Source organism: Dasypus novemcinctus, chromosome 21 (genome assembly GCF_030445035.2).
Source record: "Dasypus novemcinctus isolate mDasNov1 chromosome 21, mDasNov1.1.hap2, whole genome shotgun sequence".
NCBI classification, from domain to species: Eukaryota; Metazoa; Chordata; class Mammalia; order Cingulata; family Dasypodidae; genus Dasypus; species Dasypus novemcinctus.
The window spans coordinates 22,292,273-22,310,584 of NC_080693.1; the positions used below are offsets into that span (position 1 = coordinate 22,292,273).

The following is an 18,312-nucleotide window of genomic DNA, read 5'->3' on the forward strand; positions in this document are numbered from 1 at the left end:
GCCCCCCGTCGCGATGGCGCCCGCGGCGGGGCCGTGCGCGCGCGGCCTGTGGAGGGCGTGCAGCTTCCTCATGGCCGCCTTCTTCGCGCTCGCGGCCGTCGTGCAGGTCAGCGGGGCGGCCGCGGGCACCCGGGGCCCGGGGAGGGAGGCCGGGAGGCGCCTGTGCCCGGGCGTGCGGTGTTCTAGGAAGCCTGCAGCACCCAGCTCCGTCCCTACGTGGGCGCGGTGTAGACTAAGGAGCCTGCACGACGGCGCTCCGCCCTCGCCCTGGCGCGAAGTGCAGGCTAGTAAGCCAGCGGGGTGCCGGAGGCGGCTCGTTAATGTGAGAGGAAGGGAACTGGGGGTTATACTTAGGAAACCTCCGTTCCTTCCCCGACCCGTGGCACAAATGTGTTCCTGGAGCCTCATCTCAACACACACACACACACACACGCCCACCCTGGAGGCCTGACCGGCCTCTCTCGCCCTGCTATGGAGACGAGTTGCCTGTCACTTTGAAAGCTGCGGGAGTAGAAGCTGCCCTGGCCTCTTTCTTACTATTCAGACGGAGGGTGAGACTGAACCAAAGCCAGCGCCTACAAGCAGGAGGCAGAACCAAACCCCCGAGAGCACAATTCGCCTCTCAGCTCCGCTTTGGGACCCTCAGTGGAGGAGCCTTGAAATGCCCATTCTGTGTTTGGCGCAAACTCGTCAGAGTTCCTGTGCCTTCTTTAAAAAAAAAAAAAAAAAAAAGGCGTGGCTGTGTGTTAAAGCCACCTGTTGCGTTCAGCCAGAAGCCCCTTCCACCATCATGATCTGCTAGACTATATCTTGTTCATATTTTGCATCCTGGGTGCCCGTGGCAGCATCTGGTGCTCAGCTCAGCAGATGTGTGCACGACCGAAGAGCAGAGCCATGGAGGGAGGGAACACGACCGAGTATGCTGGCTAATGCCCTCCTGTTTTGGAATTTCAGGTTAATGACCCAGATGCAGAAGTGTGGGTGGTGAGTACGAGCTGCCTGCATCTGAAACCCACCTCCAGCTGGGACTTGTGAACGCCAGAAGCACACACTTTTGTCTATGTGCCCCTCCTCCCAGCTTTATTTACTTAAAATCTTAGAAATCTAATCCTTTGTAAGCTCTTTTCTCTAAAGTAGTGGGGGTGGAGTGGGGGTGGTCAGAGTGATAATGTGCACGTGTGTGTATAAATTCAGGACTTTCTGGAATCACAGAGGCCTTTCAGGGGTATTCCCTTTAAATAAGGTGGACCAACTGAGGACCTGTTCCTTGAGAAATGTAGACTAGACCTCTTAAGGTCACTTGAGCCATTCTTTACGAGTTTCTAGCCAGAAACTCCAGCAAATTCCATGGCAAGCTTAAGGTATGTGGTTCTGCCAACTCCATGTGTCATATTTCCAGAGGAAGTAGTTAAAGCCCATGAACCTACAGTATTCATTTAACTAATGCTCTGATATGAACCTTTTGAACTGTGTGTGTGTGGGGGGGTGCGGGCAGGAGGTGGGGGATCATCTCATAATTCTCTGAAATATCTGGATTTTGCCCAGTTTCTTTCAAAACAGACACACAAGGTTTACATTGTCAGCAAGGAGAGATTTCTTAGGTTTTAGAATAATGTTGACCATGTAGAGATTAGCAACAAACGAAAGCATGTGGAATCAGAAGTCAGGTTTTTTTAGTGCACTGGAACCATATTCCGATAATGATTATTAATCAGAGTCACATGTCCCTGGATTAAATCAAACTGCCTCTTCCTGAGCACTCTGATTCATGGGTTCCAAATATTATTTCTTGGCAGCCTCGTGTCAAATATCCAGCATAATCTTGAGTTCCCAACAGACTGTTGGACATGTCCATTTGTACATCACACTAGCTCTTTCAAGTGCCCAAGGTCCTGCCCATTATCTCTCCCACCCAAACCTGCTCTTCCTCCTGACTTACCCATTTCTAGTATCAGCAGACTCATTCTCCATGTCATCCTAGCTCAAAACCTCAGTCATCTTTAGGACCTCTCTTTTCCATACCACTGCCTTTGCGATCTTCCCTCAAAAAACAAAACAAAACAAAAACACAAAAAAAGAATGAAACAAAAAATAATCTAGATCTAACTGCTTATCTCTATATGACCTGCACATTTGACCCTTCTCTTTTAGCCCTCGCCCCCATAGGCACCCCAGTTCTGCCCTTTTCTACCTCCCTTACAATAGCTTCCTAGCTCTTCTGCCTGCCTCTAATCTCTTCCACTTCCCGTATATCACTTCTTGCTTCAGAAACTTTTGTCACTTCCCAAGGCTTCTATGTTGAAACTCCCCGACTTGGCCTTCAAGGCCCACAATGATATGGCTCCAGCCCACCTTCCCAGCTGGACCTTTGAAAGGCAGCCCATCTCTAGCAGTTACTTGCCTTTTCCCTAGAATTCCTGTTGTATTCTACTCAAGCTTCAAGACCCAGCTCAGATCCTGTCTCATCCAAAAACTCTTTCTGCCTTTTTGCTGGAGATTCCAACCACTCTTCCTTTGAATCCTTATTGTAGCCCTAACACGTTCTGCTTTGCATAAGAGTTGGGTCTGATCATGCCAGTTCTCAGAAGACAGATCTTCTCCTTTGTAGTTTCCAGGCAACCTAACATAGAGCCTTCCATATGGCAGGCCTTGAATTGGCTCATGAATGAATGAATGAGATAAATGAATGGAAGCAGGAATCAATGAATACCTGGTTATTGGGCCTTGAGAGCTGGAACAGTGCCTGCCTCATCTCTGTGTTCCCTGTGTCACCTTGCTGTTGGAGGATATTGTATCAGAATAAATACAGCTGCAAATAATGGAAAATCTAACTAGCAGCAGCTTATAAAATTACTGAGACTATCTCAGTTAACAAGTAGTCCAGAGATAGGTGTTTAAGGGATAACAGTTTCACCAAGGACCTGAGCTTTCTCTCTTCTCCGCCATCCTCAGGTCTCTGCTTCTGCTTACAAGATGGCTGCTGCAGCTCTAAACATCTCTTCCTCAGACAAGAGCATCCATAATAGGAAAGATAAGGCAGGAGCAAAATGAATTTTCCTTCTGTGCTGTCCTCCTTTTGCCAGGGAGGAAAACATTTGCCAAGAAGCCCCTTAGACAGGGCTGCTGTTTGATTTGCACATACGAGTATGGCATATTTTCTGGGATCCATTCTGATTGTCCAGCACCTGCACATATTGGTTGTTAACTATTTTGAATATAGCCTTGTCCCTAGAATGCTTTTCCTTATATCTCATTGCTAGAACATGACCAACGGGAAAACAAAAAGGGCTTTCAAGCTTTTATAGAGGCAGGTGGACAAGGGAGAGAAGAATTAGGAATGGCCACCATGGTACTCGGTGACTATTTGTTGAATTAAACTAATTAGAATAAATGGATACTATGCTACCCTTAGTTTAAAAAAAAAAAACACAAAATGATAAAAGATTATTTTAAGTGGGGTTCTACTGAGTTCATTGTTGACTGTTCATGCTGGCCATTGCTTTAACTTACATACTAGATAGCAATTACTATTCTCTCTGCTCTCAAGAACTTTATTTCATTCAAGATAGAGAAAAGTGTTTAAATGAGGATTAACATGCTGCAATTGCCTTGGGAAACCATTACTTAATTGTAAGTGTTATTTTCTTCATATGTTTACAATGTACTGAAAGAAAGTTTTAAACTCAATCTATTCCTGACAGGTATCTGATACATTTGAGTGCACATTTTTAAAAAATCTCTGCCAAAATTTCTGAGAGAGAGCCCAATTAAATAGTATGTGTGCATGAAACTTCTCTGTGTATGTCTCTCTCTCAGTGGCTAAATCAGGTATAGCTTTTCACTGGAGGAAAACAAATCCCTTATTGTTCTAGGTGTGATCCTAGGAGCAATAGCATCGGCATTACCTGGGGGCTTATTAGAAATGCAGAATCTGGGGCCCTACCCCAGATCCTGAATCAGAATGTGCTCTTTAACAAGATCTCCAGGTGATGCATGTGCTCATTAATGTTTGTGAAGATCCAAACTTCCGTTGTATGACTGTCCACCTGGAAGAAAGGGCCTAACTTGCAAATGTTAATCTTGGCCAATATTCCAGTAATCGTTAGGGATGGAAAAGGAAAGATTCTATAATCCAAATGCTCTCTCTCCCTGGAGTCAACACGAGCATGTTTTTCATAGTGGAACAAATCACTTAAAATATACAGCTCTGACAACATCCAAATAAACTAAAAGTTTCTCATATAAGCACCCCAGCTGATGTGGTTAAGCAACTACATTTCTCGGAAAGTCCCCATGCTTCTTATTAGCCTACCCTTTCCTGCTTGCCCTCTGCCCACACACAATAGAAAGTTTAGCTAGAATTTGCTTGTTATGAGTGAGGCTTGGGAATAGGGCCTCTTTAGAGCCAGTCCTACAAACCAATTTATTAACGGTTTCTGAAATGAAGAACTTGGTCTTATTATTGGGCATATCCAATCCATCTGCTGTTTTAGACTTTCTGTGGTACCACTTGCAGAGGTGGAATATTGGGCCGCATAGTCCATTGGGCCAGACCCAGCAGGACCATCTAGCAAATTACTGCTGTTATTGCCCTGCTTCTCAAGGATCATTTTCTTTTATGCAACTGAAAAAAGACCAGTTGTACATGGAAGTTGCTTGGGAGAAACTAAGAGATCAGCATGTGTTGAGACTCGAAATCTTGCTCAAAGATGGATGAGGCTTTCCTGGGATAGCTTCCTGTCTAGTAGGAAAGCAGATAGAATTACAACCTGACATGATAAGTGCCATAAAGGCAGAGGTCACCACTTCACAATTGTTACTGAAACCAAGAGGTAAACAAATTATGGAGCATGGTGGCCGCTGATGTCATCTTTCTTTACTTCCTGGATACCTCTGACATCCCATATATTGGGCACACCTCTTAATTTCCTCTCCTTTGCCAACAGGTGGTGTACATGATACCTGCAGTACTAACCCTGCTTGTTGGACTTAACCCTCTTGTCACAGGTATGAACTTTGGATTCTGCATAGAGATTCAGCAAACCAGATCTCCTTGACTTCACCATAATAATGAGAGTCTAGCTGCCCAACTCCTGGGAGAAAAATGGGACTCTTCTGCTGATTTCTGAGAAAAAGCAGGACTAATTCTGACCTAGATCCCAACTTCAGGAAAACTTTACAAGGACTTGCCGTATTAGCCATTCTTTTAAGAATTTGAAACACAAGACTTCTTATACTGACTTAGAATAGTAGCTCTGCAGGTTAGTTCATGAGAGAGAAGGGTTTCAGTCACTGCATTGATTTTTATCGTGCTACCAAAGTAATGTAAAATCAGTAACAACCTAAGTGCTAACCTTTGTTCCTACCCAGTGACAATCAATGACTGTTACTTATTTACTCTTTACAACCTAGAACAACTCATTTTCTTAGCAGATTCTCCTTAGACCAATACCACTCCCATTAGTCACTTTCTTCTTTTGAACTTATTCAACACCTACATATACAAACTTCCACCCATGTAGAGAAATTGTCTAAAATGCCTGTAACAGATCTCTAGATTGTTCATTAATGTATCTTGTTCCCCCTAAACAAACTGTCATATTACCTCCAGCAATTTATTCCATGCTTTTGCCTGTTTTCCCCTACTAAGTTCTAAGCCCTTAAAAGCAGGATCATGTCTTCCTCATCTTTGCACAAGCTAGCCTACCTATGGCCAGGTACATGGTAGCTACTCAGTGCCTCTTGAATTAATGAATGAATGAATAAAACAGAAACTTCATCATATTTTTATTTTGCCACCTGCTCTTTGAACTACTTTTGTAACTAGGTCTGTATTGCGTTTGGCTGTCTGCCTCAATGTTGGGCAAAACGTAGACAGTTCCCCTTTGATGGCCCTGAAAATCTCTGAACGAACCTTACGCTGGACAGTTTTTATACTGTAAAGGAGTGCCTTTTATAACAGAAAAAAAATAATGCATTTTACATTGTTGATGAACATTTTCTTATTAATGGAGGTTATTAGTCCTGACAAGTCACTCTTCACTTTCTTTAAAACAGCTTTTACTAGAGGAGCTTGCGAGTTCTAGAGGCCTTTAGAATAAAGACTAATGACTCCCACCTGGGGGAAGAAAGCTCTCAGTTCTTCGATGCATGAGCTCCTTGTGTAGGCCCCTACAGCCCTGTTGACATCTTTAAAGCAGATCAGTTAGTTACGAAAAACAGAAAGCCCAACTCAAATTGGCTATACGCAGAAAAGAAAATGCATTGGTGAACTTGACTGAAAATGTTTGGGGAAATGTTCCTGCCCGAGGGACTCGGGGCTTACACCTCTCTCACCACTCAGTTCCACTGCCTGGTGCCCTGCTGCCACTCCTGGGTTTCACATGGTAGCCGTGCAGCTCCAAGTCCACATCTCCACGACACCTAAGACCAACAGAGTATAGAATCTGCTTCCCTGATAGCACCACAAAAGTCTCGGGATTGGGTTGTGGGCCCTGATTGGCCATCTTTTCACCTGAGCACGTAAATATGCTTAAGGGGATAAAACATGTCAACTGACCCTGCTGAGGCCCAGTTCAGGGGGACACGTGGACTGGGGTGGAACGGGAGATGCTGGTTAATCAAAACAATAGATGACCACTTCCATTTATATTTAATACTTGCTGCTTTAAGTTCTGTGTTTTCCCTCAGAAAATGCTTTTTTCCTTTCCTGAAAGTAGACCATGACGAAGCAGGTCTGCAGAGAATTCCCAAGATCATTTTTCACTGGGATGTGATTCCGTGACTAACAGCATCAGGATATCTTTTTTTTTAGGTAACTTTATTTGGAAGAGTGTCTCTGCAATACACACGTTCTTTTGTATCGTGTGGGCTGTTGGCTTGGGGTACTACCTCTTGCTTCATACACAACAGAACATCTTACATGAGGAAGAAGGCAGGTGAGCAGTGGCTCTTGTTCTTTCTTCCATTCCTTTATAACCCCTTATCTGTGCAGAATGATAATTTAATTTTCCCAAGTACACCAGAGGACTAGGGAAGGTATTCTCTCCTTTATGAGCTGAAGAAACTGAGGAAGGGATGGAGCCAGGATTCCAGCCCAGCACTGTCCATCATATTCCATTATCACCACTACAGGCAGTGGTAATATGATATCTATTACATTATGTTACTGCCAGGCAGTCATTTGGCCCTTGGCCTCTTTGTGAATAGCAAGGATACTATTCAGTAATAATCCAATCTAATAAGGTGATAACTCCATCACTATTCTATCTCAGTTCAAGCCGAAATCTTATCTACCATGTTTATTAGGCACCTCAGAGGTCAGTATTTTAAGTTAAAACTGTTAGCCTTGCCCTGGTATGTCTCATGTCATCTCTTCCCTTTGTCAGGGTCACTTGTTCCTGTTTGATCATCTCTTGCTCCTCCTACCACCTCTTCTTTGCTTCTTCCCATCCTTAACTTCCTGCCCTTACTAAGAGCCCCTTTCCTTTTCTTTGTGTTCCATTGCTAATATCTTCCAACAACCAAGATTCAGAGACCTGTAAGTTAAGTATTGCTGATGCCGTTCTGCTTCATTAATAGCCCTAATCCCTGGAAAACTGGAGAGCAAATCAGACTGGGTCTGTAGATAGGAATGTAAACCAAGTGGGTGAATCACCTAAAGCTTTCAGCCCATATTTTATAGTGAATTCAAGGTGGGGCTTCCAGTGGCACTATAGCTGAATATGACTGTTTACCACTCTGTGCAAATGCTATGTGTATATAACTTTTCCACTCCGTGCAAATGATATATGGATAGAGGTGTGTACCCATGCTAAAATCATTAATCTGACTCATACTACAAATCATTCCTCCCCACTATAAAGTGACCCAATCTTCTGCAATAGAGCAATTATTTATTAATTTGATCTCATCCTTCCTAACATTTAGATCCTCCCAAAAATGTAAAAATAATGACTGATCAAATTTAAAACTGTTTTCTTGATTGTACTATTCCTTCCAGTGATCTGAAGTAAGTGATTTATTTGGGAGGTTTTTTCCCCTGAGGTTTAAGCTGGGAAGTCATGGTTCTTATATCTGACTCATAAGATGAAATTTATTTTCATAAAAGGCTTTCAACTATCAAAGTAATTTAGTAATCATGGCCAGACTTGGAAATATTCATGGATGCTTTATATCTTGGAGAATGTCATCCGGACAGACAAGGAAATTAAGTAGTCATGCATAGAAGGTGATGACATTTGTTTCACTTGCAGCCACTTAAAAAAATATGAAATTATGCTATCTTATAGGGAACTGTTTGGTCTGGTGATTATCACAGCATGGATGAGCCTGTGCCACAGTTCATCAAAGTAAGTTTTCAACTCATTAACTAAAATTACATGTCCTCATGACTGATAAAACCAGCCAGGTTAAGTGCAGATAGTGACACACAAATGAAAACTAGAATCTTTTAAAGGAAAATTTTCCTTTTCCTAAGAAGAGCTACAAAGAGTTGAGTCTAAGTTTCTTAACCACTTTAAAGGAGACTTTAAAGGTAAGAACTAGAGAAATAAGGGTACAGTTTTTGGAAATTATTTTTAATTTTTTTTTTTAATTTTCTATTTTGGAAATTTCAAACATATCTAAAAAGAGAATGAATAATGACATAATGAATCAGATGTCTCCATCTGAGTTCATCTATACCACTATCCACTCTACACTCAAATTATTTTGAAATAAATTCCAGACATCATATTGTTCCATCTCTACATACTTCAGTTTGTACCTTTAAAAGATAAGCATTTACAAATAACAACTGTGCCATCATCATACACACAAAAATAAAAGAACCAATAATTATTCAGTGTCATTGGTTTTCTAGTCAGTGTTCACATCTCCCCACATGTCTTACAATTGCTTCTTCCTTTGTGCCTGCATTTCCTGTGAATTGGTGGTGAGATCTAGAGGTTTGACCAGAGCCTGGCATTGGTATTAGTAGCAGGCAAGAGCACGTCATAGGTAGTGTTAGGTATTTCCATCATAATGTATGTAACACTTGGTTGTTTCTCTGTGATGTCTTTGATGATCATTGCCTAAATCCATTAATTCATTTGGGTTGCAAAGTGGTGATAATTCCTATTTCATTATTGCTTTCATTCCTTCTTTGTGTACTAGCTGGAAAACTTCTATAAAGAGAAACTTCCCCTTATCTATTCTTTGGCTATTCTAAGGTACAAATCATAAAAGGAAAGAGAGGACAAATTCCTGATTCTCTCCCTTAACCAAATTTCAAAATAAGGAATTGTTTCTTGCTTGAGTATCAAGTGACTGAGTTTTATTTGTTTTAGTAGTACCATTATAAATTAATGGATTTCAACTTATTTGATGTGTTTCAATCTGGCAGTTATCTGTATTGATGCTCAAACTGTCCCATCTTTAAGCAGTGACTCATCTACAGGTTGACTCCTGAGTTCTTTTGGCATGACCCTAGTAAACTTTGATAGCTTCCTTGTTTTCTTGTATGAAAAGATGTCCCAGGCTTATCTTGTACATTTTATGCCCCAGACCTGGAATCAACCATTTCTCCAAAAAGCTGTACTTCATTTTGGTAGGTGATGGGATTCAGAGGTCACTAGGGGTGCTCATTGCTACTGGGTTGGTGTTTGGTTGTAGGCCTTTTCAGTGGACAGGACAGAAAATGCACACATAAATATGTATATGTTTGTATATTTATATTTTACATGACATTTATAAATCCATATATATATATATATATATATATATATATACAGATGGATAGATGGAAGGATGGATAGATAGATAAAATACTTCATGAGTTCGTATTAATCCTAAGAATTCAAATTCAAGAATACAGGTTATCATTAAACCTTAACAGATATCCTATGTCTATACCTTCTTTCAACATCCAAAAATCTCAAGTCTCAGTGAACTCAATGTAATAACTCATTTGACTTATCCCACAATATAAATACAATCTCAGAATAACAATATGACTACTAAAATGGGTTGTTTGTTTTTGTTCTTAGGGTACATTCCATTAAGAAATACACACTCAAATTACTTGCAATAGTTATTCTATGTGATTATGCTAGCATAATAGAAAACCTGAGTCCAAAATGGTAGAATCCACATTCTTTTCATGTACACACTAAAAATTTACAAAAGGACTGTATACATTGGGCCACAAAATAAGTCACAAAAAATCTCAAAGGACTGAAATGCTACAGAGTATGTTCTCTCAACACAGTGTAATTAAGTTAGAAATCATTAACAAAAAAATAGTTAGAAAATTACCATAGTAGGGAAATTAAGAAATATACTTCCAAATAACAGTTGGATCAAGGAAGAAATCACAATGGAAGTTAGAAAATATTTGTAACTGAATGAGAAGTACTAAATGATAAGTGGGATGAAGCTAAAAATCATGCATAGAGGGAAATTTATAGCCATAAATATTTTTTTTAAAGGCTGAAAATCAATGAACCAAGCTTCTGTCTCAAGAAGTTATGGAAAGAACAGCGTTTTAAACCCAAAGAAACAAGGAAGGAAGTAAACATAAAGGCAGAAATTAATGAAATGAAAAATCAACATTAAAAAATAGAATATTAACAAGGCCAAATGTTGGTTCTTTAAAATGATTCATAACATTGCTAAGGCCTGGCAAGACTAAAAAGGGGGGAAAATAAAAGAATGAGCACAAGCAAGAGGAGATACAAATAATATCAGGAATATATCAGTACATATCTAATTACAAAAATCTTAAGAGGATATTATGAACAAACTTATGCCAATAAATTTGAAGTTTTAGGTAATATGAACCAATTCCTAGAAAAATGGACACAACAAGAAACATATACTCAAAACAGTCCCATAACTATTAAAGAACCTGAGTGCATATTCTAAACTTTTCCCAGAGGAGGCCTCTAGACCTAGATGGCATCAGTGAGAATTCTACCAAACATTTAAGGGATAAATAATGCCAACTTGTACAAACTCTTCCAGAGAATAGGAAAAGAAGAAACACTTTCCAACTTATTTTATGAGGTCAGAATAACCTTGATAAAAACTTGACAAAAACATTACACACACACTAATAAAGGGCAATCTTGTTCATAAGCACAAATGGAAAATTCCTAAATGAAATATTAGCATGTTTTGCTACAATATATTATCTGTAATATATAACCCAACTACCAAGTTAGGTTTATTCTAGGAAGACATTTTAACATTTGAGAACCAACCACTATCTTTCCCCACATTAACAGAGTAAAAAAAGAAAATAAACCATCTTTTTGATTAATCCAGGAAGGCCATTTAATAAAATTCAACATCCATTCATGATAAAAGCTCTTAGTAACCACGTATACAAGAGAGCACAACTTGATAAAGGGTATGTACCAAACACCTACAGCAAGCATAATTCTTAATGATGAACAGTTGAAAACTTTCCCTCTGAGACAAGGAATGAGAAGTTAAGTCACTATTACCACTTCTATTCAACATTGCCCAATTGCTGCCTCATCAGTACAATAAGAAAAAAAAGATAGAAGGATTGAAAAGGAAGAAATAAAACTCATACATAGGTAACATGCATACAAAGAAGATAAAAACAAATTATTAGAATTAATTAGTGAATTTAGCATGATTGCTGGATACTAGATCAATATACAAAAACTAACTGCTTTTCTGTCAGCAAGCAACAGTTAGAGAATCATTAAAACAAGAAAATACCATAAAAAATATCAACTGTCTAGGAATAAATCCAACATGGATATGCAAAATCTCTACACACAAAACTATAAAGCATTATGAGAGAGCTTAAGGAAGATCTAAATAACTGGAGGAACACAATATACAAACTAATGGAACAGAGTAGAATCTAGAAACAGCTATACATATGTAGACATGATTTATGAGAAAGGTGGCACTGCAGGGTTGCAAAGAGAGGCAGCCTTTATTTTTCATTTTTTCAAAGATTTAGTTTTATTTATCCCCCACCTCCACCCCCACCCCCCATTCCTCACTCTCTGTGTCCATTCACTGTGTGTTCTGTGTCTGCTTGTTTTTTCATTATGCGGCTCCAGGAACCAATCCTGGGACCTTCTGGAGTGGGAGAGAGGCAATTACTCTCTTGCACCACCTCAGCTCTCCTGCTTTGCTACATCTTATTTTCTCTCCTCTGTGTCTCTTGTTGTATCATCTTGCTGTGCCAGTTCTCGGCGACGGCTGGCAATCCGGCAGCATTCCCATGCAGGGTCGCTCTCCTGCACGGGGCCACATTCCCGTGTGGGCCGGTGCTCCACGTGGGCCAGCTTGCCCTTACCAGGGGCCCTGGGCATCAAACCCTGGACCTCCTATATGGTAGACAGGAACCCCTTTGGTTGAGCCACACCCGTTACCCAGAGAGGCCACCTTTTCAATCAGTGGCATTGGATCAACTGAATACCCCAATGGAAAAAAGTAAAATCTTTACCTAACAACTTTCATACAAATCAATTCCAGATGGATCATAGATCTAATTTGAAAGGTAAAAATGATAAAACTTCTAGAAGAAAACTTAAGTGATGATCTTCAAGACTTAGAGTAGGGAAAGTTTTCTTAGAACACAAAAAGCCTTAGGAAAAGTTCAATTTTAACATTGTCTTATTTACCAGTGACTTCTGTTCCTCAAAATACATCATTAAATATTAAAGATATTTTTGCAACACATATATACAACAAAGGGTTTGAATTAAGAATATATAAAGAATTCCTACAAGTCAGTAAGAAAAAAGACAACCCTGTAGAAAAATGGCCCAGAGACTTGAATAGACATTTCACAAGAGGAAATTCAGATATCCAACAAATATATGAAAAGATGCTCAACGTTAGTCATCACAGACCTGTAAATTAAAAGCACAATATGATCCTTCTTATATCAAACATAAAGGCTAACATTTAAAAAACAAACCAGTGAACAATGACCCAGTATCAAGCAATGGCAATAATATGGAACTACGGAAACTTTGATTATGCTGGTGATAGAAATGCAAACTGGTAAAGCCACTTTGTAAAGTTGTTGTTATCTACTAAATTTGAATATATGCATGTCCTTCGACCTAGCAATTCTATTCCTAAGTAAATGCCAATAGAAATGTGCACATATGTGTGTCAGAGGAGATGTAAAGGAACATTCATAGCCACATTAGGGAAATAATCTAAATGTCCATCAATGCAGAGTTGAGAAACTGTGGTATATTTATACAATAGAATACAACACAGCAAATGAAAATAAATGAGTTACAGCTACATACAACATGGGTGAATCTTACAAACATAATTTTAAGCCAAAGAAGCCATACTCAAAAACAAAAGATACTGTATAATTTTATTTATACAAGTGAAATCTAAGCTGTAGTGTCACAAGTCAGTTTAATGGCTGTTCTTGGAGAAGAGGGAGGGGGTAGAAATTGGGCAGAGCAGAAAGAGGGCTTCTGGGGACTGACAGCGTGCTTTTTCTTGATCAGTGATTATCTGGGAATTTGTTTTGTGATGTCGTTGAGTTGTTCATTTGTAGTATTAACTTTTTGAATCTCATTTCAATTTAGAAAATTAGGGAATATTAAGAGCATGCTGGAATGTAATGGTATGTTTTTACCAATTTGACCTTTATACTTGTCTCCAAAGCAATCTATACCTTTCATTCTTACCTATAATCATTTTTTTGTGTGTTTTTATAGGAGTCCAGTTGGTGGAAGAATTCAATTGGCTATTGCCATTATAATCTCTCTTTGCCCCTTTATCTCATGGATCTACATATATATAAATAAGGAGATGCGGTCTACCTGGCCAACACACTGCAAGACAGTAATTTAAATGAATTCAAGAATCCTGTTCTTAAAATGAGTATCTTCAATTTTTTATAAATAGTGGAGAAACAAGCCAGTTTTCTAGGAATTTATTTCAGGTTATCTGAGCTAATATTAGAGATAATTTTTTTTCCCCAAATATTTTTAGAACTCTTTAAAGATACAATATAACCTAAGATTAGATGAGACTAGGAAGAAAGAGATGGGGTGTGATGTTTTCTTGGAAGCCTTTTCTAAAGGTTTTTATGCTTTGGTGTAATGAAAAAAGCACTAGAACAAAAGCCAAGAAATAGAATTTTTAATTTAGCTTCATCAGTATCTGTGTGGCCTGGGCAAATATATAAACCTCCTGATGGATATTTCCTACCTAAAAAGTAGGATTAATACCAGATTATCTGATTTTACTTCAGTTCCTTCATACAGCTACAAGGATTAAACTAGACGAGAGCATGTACTTACAAAGACTGCAAAGGGGTGCTGGTGATTAAAACAGGGGAGCTGGGTTCAGGTGTATGATAGAAATAAGGTTCAAGAGAACGCTGTACCCCTGATCTAACCAGGACACAGCTGTGAACTGAATGTGGAACTCCAAATGAATTTGACGAACAGCCATGCCTTGAGTAGTTGGATAGAATGGTCTAGGAACCAAATCAAGGAGGAAAATAGGGAATGTTAACTACATTCTAAATGAGAAATAAGACCCAAATTTCTACATGATTTTTTGAAAATGTGAATATACACATGTCCTTCGACCTAGCGATTCTATTCAAAAGCAACTGCTGGGAAGAACATTTTAAAACTGTGCCATCCAGTATCATAGCTACCAGCTACATGTGGCTACTAAGCACTTAATATGTGGCTAGTGACTGAGGAAGTGAATTTTTAATTTAAAAAAATTTATTTTCATTTAAAAACACATTGTTATTGGAAAACTGTTAAGTGTGTTTGGAACAACTTGGGTATGTGTATCCACTTTTTTCCCTGCAAATTTTATGAAATCAAAATATAGATCAAGTATTTTCAATGAAAATTGAGTGCCCAAATGAAGATGGGCTGTAAGTGTAAAATACACATGGAATTTTGAACACATAGTACAAAAAAGTAATTTTTATATTGATTAGATATTATATTTGAGATATGACTAAAATAAACTGTTTCTATTAGTTTTTAAAACTGACTACTAGCATATTTTAAATGACTTCTCTGGCTCCCATTATTGGACAATGCTGTTTTAGAGCTTCTTGATAGCAGTTTCTTTCATAGTCAAAGTACTGCTTTGTGAGATGTAGGAAATAGTCTACCCAAAAAGGAGAATCAGTACCTATTGCATGTCAAGAGAGTGAAAATGAGTCTGGTGGTTTGTCTCTTTATTTTGAAACCTTTAATACAAGAGAAGGTATTCTATAAATATGTATTAAAGGAGGTATGGAGAATGGCCTTTTTAAAAAATAGACAATGGCCACTGAACAGTAAGACATTCTCTATCAAAATGTGGATCAGTGAAATGGAAGAAAACTACTTATTAACAAGGTTGAAATGAATTAATTTTAAGTGAAATTTAAGGGTCAACAAAATATAAGTAAAAGTTTTGAGCATTCCAGTGCACATTTAGCTTAGGTGATAATTAGTATTTCTATACCTTTTAGTCTAACTCTAAAATCACATGAAGAAATGGACTCCTTTGCAAATTCCATACAGAACCTAACCATCCTTGAAGTAATGCTTGACTTGGTATTGAAGATAGTGATTTTCAAGATACACTTACATTGTATCTGCATTTTCCACATCCAACTATAAATTCTGATTATAGTCCCTTTTTAATCTCCAGAGTAAAGTGTATAAAAGGCACTAACTTTTGGTGAAGTACAGCAGTTTCTTTATTAATGAAGTTTTTAAATTCTACTTTTCAATTACTTTAAATATTTTTAATCTTTTTTCAAAATCTCTTTAGTCTCCCCCAATCCTGTTTTTCCTTCCTATTGTCACTCTTCTGTATCAGCCTCATTGTCTACTGCCTAAACTGAAACACAAATCTAATCTAGCAACTTCTGACAGGTAAATCTAATCCAGCACTGTGTGACCAAGTAAACTAACTCTTGGCTCATCATCAGGCCATTTACAAGACCTAGCCTATCCCTTTCCTCTATTTCTTGCCATATTCCCATGCACCCTTTGGTGAATCCTCATAGCATTACTTGCTCCTCCTAAATTCTTCATACTCCTTCTTTGCCTTTGCCTATGCTTTTCTACCTGAAATTCCTTCCCCACTTATTTTCCTTCCTTCAAGTCATCTCTAATCTGCTCAAACAAAATTAACTTCTCCCTCCTCTGTATTCTCACAGCCCTTTGTGTGGTGGCAAATGTCACATTTTGAATTTATGGATGTCCCTCACTCATGGTTAAGTTCATGAATGCAGGGAGCATATTATATTCATCTGTGGATGAATAATGGCCCCCAAACACATCAAGATCCTAATACTTGGAACCTGTACGTGTTACTTTATATAGCAAAATGGACTATGCATATGTGATTGAAATGAGATTACCCTGGATTATCTGGGTGGGCCTTAAATGTAATCACATGTATCCTTATAAGAGGGAAGAAGAGGAAGACTTGACTACAGAGACAAAAAAGGTGACATGGTGACAAAGCAGAAAAACTTTTGAAGATGCTACATTACTCGCTTTAAAGATGGGGAAAAAGTCCATCAGAAAGAAATGAAAGGAATGCTCTAGAAGCTGCAAAGTACAAGAAAACAGTCTCCCCTAGAGTCTACCAAGGGGGCATGGCACTGCTGACACCTTAGTTTGGGCCTAGTGAAACCAATTTTGGACTTCCAACCTTCAGAACTGTAAGAGAATACATGCCACTAAATTTTTCTGTAGTAATTTTTTATAACAGCAACAGGAAACAAATACCTCTATACCATCATAGTACCTAGCTACTCCATAGGCACACTTAGATTGAGCAGTATTTCTTTTTTTCAGGCCCCAAATCAAACTTTCTCTATACTTGAATAATCTCCATTTGCCATCTAGTAGGTGTTTCTGCAGATAAGCCTTAGCATATTTGACAACTGAGCTATTTAAACATGCCTCATTTTTCTGTAAAGAGAATAAAGGGAAAAATCATTTATCTACCGAACACTCACAAAGCACCAGCTGATGGCCCAAAGAGACCAGCTTAAAACACACACAGATGCGCTGGCACTTGGGTTCTGCTTTGGTTAGAATCACTAGTGTGCATGACTCTCCAGGAGGTCCTTCTTATATCTTGAGAACTCCACTCATTCATCATCACCTGTGAAATACTTGATTTTTGTTTGTTTACAAAATAGGAATAAACAAGCCTACAAAAATCAGGTATTCTTTGCAAAAAAATGTTCAAAGCTTCTTCACTCAGCAGGGTGAACAGAAAACCTTTACCTGAGTTTAATTTTTTATTATGAATTTTAAGTTACATAGATACATGAACATATTCTCCTTGTGCAAAATTTTTAAAAAATCTCAGGAAAAACTAAATAAAGTTCCTTTTGAGAACTATATCCTCCCCTCACTTCAGTCTCCCTGGTTTGTTTTTAACTTTCAGCAATAGATACTTAAAAAATGACATTTTAGAATATTTTATGAACACACACACATTGAAGCCATAAATACATTTTGTTATACAAGCAAAATACTAAACAATGGGACTGAGGATTATGGTTTTATTGGTTTTTTTCTGGGAGATGGGGGGGTGAAATTATGAATTCCTTCTTGTAATTCATAATTCTGTCTGGAACTCTGCCTCTCCCTTTCAACAACATTTTATCAGGATAGACGTGAACTGTGCCGAAAGCTTGGCTATCTGGAGCTGTTTCAATAACCCCTTCCAGATTGACGTGGTGCACACCAAGAGGATCCTCAGAGTACCCACCATCATGAGTGTGGCCAGCAAAGAAGCACACCACACACTCATGAGACCAGATGACGGCAAGGGCATCTCTGTAATTCCAGGCGAGACATACACTGTCAGAGGATTCTGGGTAAATGGGAAGATGGCCTGTTAATTAAAGAAAACAAGAGTTATGAACCAATTAAGAAATCTTTCATCAAGATAAATGGCTAAAAGCTCATACCCCCCAAAAGTGCATATCACTACCTCAATTCCAAATGGATTGAGATCAGAAAGGATCCAGATATGGGAAGAACTATGTAATCTACAGCTATGCCTCTGGAGCACAGAAAAAGGGTTAGTGCCTATATGAGAGGGAGAGAGATACCAGAGAGAGAGACCCTGAGATCTGTATGGACTACAGAGAACCTCAAGCTGTAGTCAAGTAAGGGAGTTGAGGGCTTCCTGTTAAGTTCTGAATGCAGAGCCAGCCAGAAATCAGGCAGATGCTGAACTGAAATCCAATCTCATCGATTTCCTGAAATATGGATGTCATCTATACAGGAAGATATAATCCTAAAGAAAAGA

The 18,312-nt window shown here is 38.9% G+C and overlaps 2 protein-coding genes across 5 annotated transcripts in view; one reads left to right on the forward strand and one right to left on the reverse strand.

Annotated features, from left to right (window-relative positions):
* TMEM220 (transmembrane protein 220) lies at nt 1-15,023 on the forward strand. Of its 2 annotated transcripts, XM_058283472.2 has the most exons (7): nt 1-106; nt 955-984; nt 2,953-3,036; nt 4,947-5,007; nt 6,815-6,938; nt 8,292-8,351; nt 13,722-15,023. In XM_058283472.2, exons 1-7 carry the CDS (start codon nt 14-16, stop codon nt 13,855-13,857), a joined length of 588 nt encoding a protein of 195 aa, XP_058139455.1. In that variant the 5' UTR covers nt 1-13; the 3' UTR covers nt 13,858-15,023. The 2 variants fall into 2 exon arrangements, with proteins under 2 accessions (XP_058139455.1, XP_058139456.1); XM_058283473.1 differs by lacking the exon at nt 2,953-3,036.
* The window catches only part of ADPRM (ADP-ribose/CDP-alcohol diphosphatase, manganese dependent), a 16,346-nt gene continuing 11,250 nt past the window's right edge, over nt 13,217-18,312 (reverse strand). For all 3 annotated transcript variants that reach the window (XM_071210315.1, XM_071210316.1, XM_071210317.1), the window contains exon 4: nt 13,217-17,892. In XM_071210315.1, the coding sequence (XP_071066416.1) occupies nt 17,558-17,892 (335 nt within the window). In that variant the 3' untranslated portion in view covers nt 13,217-17,557. The remainder of the gene's footprint in view (nt 17,893-18,312) is intronic.

Coding starts and splice junctions, on each gene's coding strand:
- TMEM220 (XM_058283472.2), top strand. CDS start 14: ATGGCGCCCGCGGCGGGGCCGTGCGCGCGCGGCCTGTGGAGGGCGTGC. Junction 3,037..4,946: donor TCCATAATAGGAAAGATAAG/GCAGGAGCAAAA, acceptor CTTTGCCAACAG/GTGGTGTACATGATACCTGC. Junction 5,008..6,814: donor ACTTAACCCTCTTGTCACAG/GTATGAACTTTG, acceptor CTTTTTTTTTAG/GTAACTTTATTTGGAAGAGT.